General features: G+C 45.8%; 1 protein-coding gene across 1 annotated transcript in view; it reads left to right on the top strand.

Moving 5' to 3' along the window:
• Nucleotides 1-7,416, top strand: part of FANCI (Fanconi anemia complementation group I) — a 61,174-nt gene that overhangs the window by 20,635 nt on the left and 33,123 nt on the right. The window contains exons 10-14 of the mRNA XM_019504072.1: nt 3,520-3,656; nt 4,333-4,516; nt 5,102-5,189; nt 5,933-6,063; nt 6,746-6,816. Coding sequence (XP_019359617.1) covers nt 3,520-3,656; nt 4,333-4,516; nt 5,102-5,189; nt 5,933-6,063; nt 6,746-6,816 — 611 coding nt within the window. The remainder of the gene's footprint in view (nt 1-3,519; nt 3,657-4,332; nt 4,517-5,101; nt 5,190-5,932; nt 6,064-6,745; nt 6,817-7,416) is intronic.

Here is a 7,416-nt window from a genome sequence, read left to right on the forward strand (position 1 = left end):
CCAGCTGGAATCACTTGCTATATTTTGTCCACCCCTGATTTAAACTCTATAGAAGGCCTGCCCTTAACCCTGACACAACACAGACCTAACACCCTACCTTGCCACAAGTGAAGCAGGGGGACCACAGCACCCAATGTCCTGCTTCTATAAAACGTTGTCAATATACACTCAAGAGGTCCCAGGCAGAGGGCCACACCCCCTGTTACAGAGGAAAGCAAAACCCCCAGCAGTCCATATCAATTTGACCATGGAGTAAAAATCCTACCTGACCCCATATATGGTGATTTGTCTGACCCTGTGTGGATGGGCAAGACCCTCTAGCCAGGACCCCTGGCTTTGCCCCTAGCAGGAGAATTGGCACGCCCCAGTTGAAGTTCCAAACCTTAGCTGTAGCTAACACCCAGTGCCTCTAAGAGAGGCTTATAAATACCCTGAGACATGTAGCAGAAAAGGCGGGGGGTGGGAAGCAACCAGCAAAGCCTAGACTCATAGGAAATACCCATGGTAGAAAATAGTCATAGTTGTGCCTAGATCATCCCTGACCAGTGGCTGTCCATCCTTGTCTTGAATACTTTCAGTGATGGAGGGTCCACACCTTCCCTAGGCAGTGTGTTTCACTGCCTCACTGTTCTGAATAGTGAAGACATTTTTCCGATGTCCAGTCTAAACTTACTGTGCTGTAGCTTCAAGCCATTGGTCCATGTCCTCTCTGCAGCAACAGAAGAAAGGTGTTTTTTCTTTCCTTTATGGCAGCCCTTCAGGTATTTGAAGACTGCTATCATGTCCCTTCTTAAGCAACTTTTCCACAAGCTGAACATGCCTAGCTCCTTCAGCCTCTCATCATGTGACTTGCTTTCCAAGCACTTGATCATCTTTGTTGTCCACTTCTGGACCCTCTCTAACTTCTCCATGCTCTTTTTAAAATATGGAGCTCAGAACTGCACACAGGACTCCAGATGAAGCCTAACCAGTGCTGAGTAGCAAGGCATTATTACCTCCCATGTCTTGCACCTAATGCTTTTATTGATGCATCCCAAAACCAAACTGGCCTTTTATGCACGCTGCAGATTAGTATTGAGTCTGTGGTCAGCCAAGACTCCCAAGTCCTTTTCTACAGTGCTGCCATCCAGTTAGGTGTCCCCCATTTTGTATTTGTGTTTTTGATCATTCCTCCTTAGGTGTGGTATCTTGCATTTGTCTGCATTGAAACTTCATCTGGTTAAATCTAGTCCAACTTTCCAGTCTTTCAGAATCTTTCTGAATTGTGTTTGCATCCTCCAGCATGTTCACAGTCCTTTCTAATTTTGTGTCTTTCACAAACTTGCTCAAGAAGCTTTCTATGCCAGCATCAAAATCATTAATAATCATGTTGAATAGCAATGGACTAAAGAAAAACTCCTGTGGGACTCCACTTGAAACCTCCTGCAATTCTGACATAGACCTATGAATAATTACCCTTTGGTTGTGGCCGTTGAGCCAGTTATCTATCCATCTTGTAATAGTTTTATCCACCCCACATTTCTCCAGTTTGTTTATGAGATGGTCATGTGGAACCTTGTCAAAAGCAGTGCTGAAGTCTAAATATGCCAGGGTTGGACGAAATGTGGCCTGCCAATTGATTGCATCCAGCCTGTGGCTGTCCTTGGAGTGTGCCACATGGGTCTGAGCCCTGCCTGCTCCTGCCCAAGGCAGCCTGCACCGTGATGCACCCGCACCTGCCCTGCACCCATTGACAGCCCCAGCCAGCGTACACAGCATTGCTGCTGCAGTGATCTGGGTACTGCTTGGCTCCCTCTGTTTCCAGTGCCACCTCCTCTTTCTCTTCCTGCCCCTGCTGTGCTGTTCCAGGCAGCAGGTAGTGCAGGGAAGTGAAGGTGGCTGTGGGGACATGGGCCAGGCACCATGTGCCCAGCCAGACAGAGAGGAAGCTGCAGCCAGGTGGCTCCTGCCCCAGTGCACTGGGCTCCAGCTTTACCTCCTGGCCACCTTCCACCCACAGCTAACCTGCCTGCAGGCTGCTTATCATGCTGGCTGCAGCAGCAGTTCTGTATGCACTGGACAGGGTCAGGGCAGTACTGTCAGCGGGTGTGGGTGGGAGCACAGTGTGGGCTGCCCCAGATGCAGGCAAGCGGGGCTTGGTCCCATGCAGACTGTTGCAGGGGGCAGCTGCACCGCACCGCACTGTCTGGGTGAGCTCTGTTGCACGTGACACCTGCACTCCCCCCACCTTTCCCCCTACCCACTGCTGGCTCCCAGGACCTAGCATGTGGGCAACCCCCCACCCCAACACCCATGCACGCAATATACAAGTATAAGACTTTATTTTGAGCTATTAGGCAATTGCCTCTATATACACTACTCAAAAAAAAATCTGAATAAAAAATATATTTTTTAATAAAATTAAAATATGTTATAGTAGGTGTTTGATTTTTAGTATGTGATTTGTTTTTATCTATAATTTCTTCAAATATGTATCTTCTAAAAGATGTGTGGCCCTTGACAGCTCGCCAAAACTCACTAAGTGGCCCACCAGCCAAAATAATTGCTTGCCCCTGAGGTGCACTATATCCACAGCATTGCCTTCATCCACCCAAGTAGTTATTTGTCAAAGGAGGAGATGAAGTTTGTTTGGCACAATTTGTTTTTTCACAAATCCATACTGGCTGCTTTTGGTCAGCCTTTCCTCCAGATGCTTGTAAATGGCCTTCCTTAGTTTATGCTCTAGTAACTTCCCAGGTAGTGAGGTGAGAGTAACCAGTCTGTAGTTCCCCAAGTCCTCCTTCTTGCCTTTTTTTAAGGAGGGGCACTATGTTGGCCTTTTTTCCAGTCCTCTTGTACTTGACCCATCTCCCACGACTTCATGAAGATCATTGCTAAAAGCTCTGAGATCTCCTCTGCCAGTTCCTCCAGGACCCTGGGATGAAGCTCATCCATCCTTGCTGACATGATAATAATAAGAAACAAATGTGGTTAGATGAGTGGCCTAGTAGCAACTCCTTGAGGAGCTGCTCAGGACTCAAGAGCACTTTGGGGTTCCTGTGAACTACACATTCTTATCTTAAAGGAAGAGGACTTTATCCTCGTTCTTGCATACCTCAACTACTGAGCACTGAAATGAGCCTCTGCAGAGTCCTGTCAGCCCATAAAATAGTAATTGAGACATGCCTGGTGTGGAGAGGAAATGGCTCTGACATGAAGGGGGGGAGAGGATGAAGCTGACGGCAACTCCTTCACTTTGAATTAATTTTGGTTCTGAGGTGGCCATTATCTGTGTCCAAAATAGGGTAGGGATGGCAGCAAATATCCATCTGGCTTCTCTTGCATCTTGGTTACCCCTGGGAGTAAAGTGGGGAATAACTGTGCTGGGGGAAAATGTATGCAGCTACTTTGATAGAGCTGTGTAAGCAGTTTCCTTTGTTCTAGACTGCTCTCAGTTTAACAAGAATCGAGTCCCCTCCTCCTGAGGCTACCTTCAGAAGGGATGTGGACAATCTCCTCACTCAGCACTTCACATTCTAGGTTTTTGACTTCCTGAAAGCATCGATAATGAAGAGCTGCAAGGATCAGCAGTTAATCCAGGGCTCAAAATTCCTGCAGGATTTGTTTCCTCAGCAGTATGATGTATCTGCCATAATTCTGGAAGTGGTAGAAAATAGGTGAGTGGCTGAAACATTACACAGAGCTCAGAAACTCTGGGGAGGGAGACAGCTCTTGGCCCAGCTAGGGACACTGTGGGAGCCAGCCCACTGCTGCTAAGGTGAGCATAGTGAAACCTGACGCTGATTTTCTTCCCCCCACCCAGCTTTCCCTCAAAAACCTTATTTCTCAGAAGGCCTTTTGGAAGAGCATTTTGGCACAGCTGCCTCCTAAATTTCAGCCTTTTATGTTGCAGGTTGCTGAAATAGATAATCTGACCACTTGCTTCCTTAATGGTAATGATGACTGGTCATTTATAATAAGGCTTCCTATTGTAGCTTTGAATGATTTCTGGTCAAGGTGAGGGCTAGGTCTTCACTTAGCCATACTCCTTTAAGCACACCATGCTTAGTTCTGTCACCTACCATCTGCCAGCCAGTTGTCATTCTAGAGTCTTGTACAAAGGCAATAGGAAGCTGCTTAGGACCTGTGGCATTCCTTTCTCCTAATTGCTGGCTGGAGGACGCTATGGAGGGTGCCCCATCTGGAGACCTGAATGCGAGTGTGTCACAAAGCAGCCACCCTGCATTGGATCCCCAAAGGACCACAGAACATTTTGTTAATCTGGATGTTGCTGTCTAAGCTTTTTCCTTTATTAAGTTACTCTTTCCCATTCTGCTTCTCATTTTTTTGCAGTGCTTTTGGCTGGGACCTTGTTACTCAGGGGCTGATGAGTCTTGGTTTCAGTCTAATGGAATCCTATGAGCCAAAAAAGTTCTTAGGAGGAAAAATTGCTGAAGCAAGTTGTGGCCTTTCCAAAATGCCAGCCCAGCAGCAGGCCTGCCGGCTAGGAACTAATATCCTCCTGGAAACCTTTAAGGTACAGTGAAGTTGAGATAATATCAGCTGTTCTGTCAGCGAAACTGTTTTCTCTCTCTCTCGTCAACTTTAATAAGGTTTTACCTATATCCAGCAGGATCCATCTCAAAGTGTTTTGCAGACCTTTAAAGATTTAATCCCATATCTCCCCTCTGAGGTTGGAAAATATTATTGTTAATATTATGTCTGTCTGAGATGTCACTTGTGTGTTCCTCATCATTGGGTCTGGAGGAACTGAAGGAGGAAGAGGGAAAAACCCAGAGTTTTGTAGGCAGTCAGTGGCTGAGATGGGAACAGACTATAGACGTCTTGGCTCCCAGGTCTTTGCTTTGACTTCTGGGCTGTCATCTACCACCTGGTTTGTCCCAGCACATTAGTAGTAGGAAGTACCCACCTAAGGCCTACATTTATTCTAGCTGGTTCCAATTTCATCCTGGCTTTGTCTCTGTTGAGCTAGTGACCTGGCTAATGTTGCCTTTCAGACCTAGATCTAAAAGATCTTTCTTGGATAATGGCTGAACTCTGAATCTTAATTACAATTAATTAAAATCTCAATTCTTATAGGTGTTTTCCTTTTCCCTTTCAGGTCCATGAATTGATCAGAAGTGAGATTCTGGAGCAAGTTCTGAACAGAGTTATCACAAATGCAGCTTCTCCGATCAGCCACTTCATAGGTAGCCAGAATAAGGGAAGGAAACATCTGTTTTTCCAGTGTTACATTCAGATTTTTCATAGCGCAAGTTCCTGTTTAGGTGATTTGAGGTTAAGAATATCGGGTGCTGTGCTTCCTTATTACCGGAACCTATTACCAGGTGATAAAGCAAACGTCAGTGGTCCATGCAGTTCAACACACGATTGACTGCAGAGGAAGGATGAACACTGTAGAGTGATAAATCATTAGGGACTGTGGTTGTCCTTTCTTATAGAGTGCAGGTTGCATGTTAAGCCTGTATATCAAACACCTGTTGCCAAGTTATGGTGGTCTAAAAGGGACCATTCTTTTTCTGCTCTTTTCAGCGTAATTTTGGTGACCATTCTTTTGGCCCACTGCCAAGGTGCCGCCTTTTTTTTGGAGAATGCTTGGGTGAAGAGGTGAAGCTAGTGGGGATTAGATTCTCCTGATCTTTGGAAAGATGCTTCAAAGTCCTGGGCCTGCCTTTAATAAGGATATGCTTCTGGCACTTCTGTTTATGCCCGAGTGCCTGCTGATGAGGCAAGAACTAGCCTGTGTGTATGTAGAGACTTATATCCAGGTAGGAGATTGCAGATTGCCAATAAGTCCTATAGTTACAAGGAAGGCTACAAGAGTTCGTTTATCTGTTGACCTTAAAGAGTGAAACAGAATCCTTCTCTCCTCCCTACCCTAGTTGGGACCATTCTTGGCAGTAGCCGCTCTGCTCACAGTCTTATTTTTCAGACTTGCTGTCCAACATCGTTGTGTCTGCTCCCCTTGTCCTTCAAAATTCATCCTCCAAAGTGACTGAGACCTTTGATAATTTGTCCTTTCTGCCTCTTGACGTGGTACAAGGGCTGCTTAAGGCTGTACAGGTAAAGCTATTCATTTTTCCAGGAATATCTGTTAGAGCTTCCTTCAGTGATGGCTGTAGGCCCCAATTCTAAACAGGACCTACTAATTCTCCTCATTTACACATATATATATTGAAGTGTCTCTTAGTCCACCACTGTGCCTGGCAGGCTGTTCACTGTAGCCTGGGGCCTTGCCTGAAGTGCTGATTTTGTAGTGCCCTCCAGCAGAAATACGTAGCAGTCAGGTATGTTAATAGAGCTGCCCCTGAGGGGACCTTTCATCTGCAAGACTGGAAGATGGAAGGTGCCTGATACCAGCAGAGTAGGGAAACTTTAGTAGGCTGTGCTCAGTTAAACCACTGTAGCAGGCATATTCCTTTGCCTTCTCCCAAGTTCTGCTTTAACATTTCTCTTCTTGGCTCAGCATTCTTCCCTTGCAAAATAGCCATAGGCTTAACCCATCCTACTCCACTTTGCAGACAACAGGTTTACCCCAACCCTTGTGTTCCATTTTCACCAACATGAGAAAATTGCTGTTGTCACTGAATCTTTTCTGTAGCATTTTAAAACTTGTATGTCCTTTACTACTGAAGAAAACATGTAAGATGCAGGGCCAGCCAGGCATAGAGGAAACAGGAGCTCACACTCAAGGAGCTTGGTTTGCCACATGACTATTCTCTCTCATAAAGTGCTTCCTTTCCAGCCCCTGCTCAAAGTCAGCATGTCAGCAAGGGATTGCCTGATACTTGTTCTCCGAAAAGCCATCTTTTCCAGGTACTCTGCATTCAGTGTTCTTAAAAATGGTTCCTTAAGCTCTTGGCAATCTCAGGAGTGGAAGCAGATTCTGTCTCTCTTTGGTACTGGCCCCAGTATTGTAGCATAAGTCACAATCCTACTCATTCGGTTGGGACCCCAAGCCCTGAACAAAAAAACCTTGACCCTGCGGCTACAAATTCAAAATGACCAGAGAACTGAGACAAGGAGACAAGCTGAAGAACTCCAGCTTCTGTCCTCACAATTGCAGAGGTGAAATGAATGTGCCCTGGTGCCACAGTAAGCTCAAGAAGATTGGCAAATCAGCTGCTCTTACATGGCTGGTCCTACAATGAGATTATACGAAAAGCCCTATAGACATGTTGGGCATCTATACATGTGCTCCAAGGGTTGGGGGGAGGGGTTTTAATTACAGCAACTCCAAGAGCTGCTGTAATTAAAATGCCATAATTAAAATGCCCAGAGCATCTCATATCAGTGTCCCATGCTTCAAAATGGGGCAGCAGGGGTGCTTTATTTAAAGCTTGTTCAAGCTTATTATGGAGTTGATCTGCAGCAACTGCTTGGTTATGGCCACAAATTTCCACATATTACATAAGG

The sequence above is a fragment of the Gavialis gangeticus genome, unplaced genomic scaffold (assembly GCF_001723915.1).
Source record: "Gavialis gangeticus isolate Ggan-Ray unplaced genomic scaffold, GavGan_comp1, whole genome shotgun sequence".
In the NCBI taxonomy this organism is placed as follows: domain Eukaryota; kingdom Metazoa; phylum Chordata; order Crocodylia; family Gavialidae; genus Gavialis; species Gavialis gangeticus.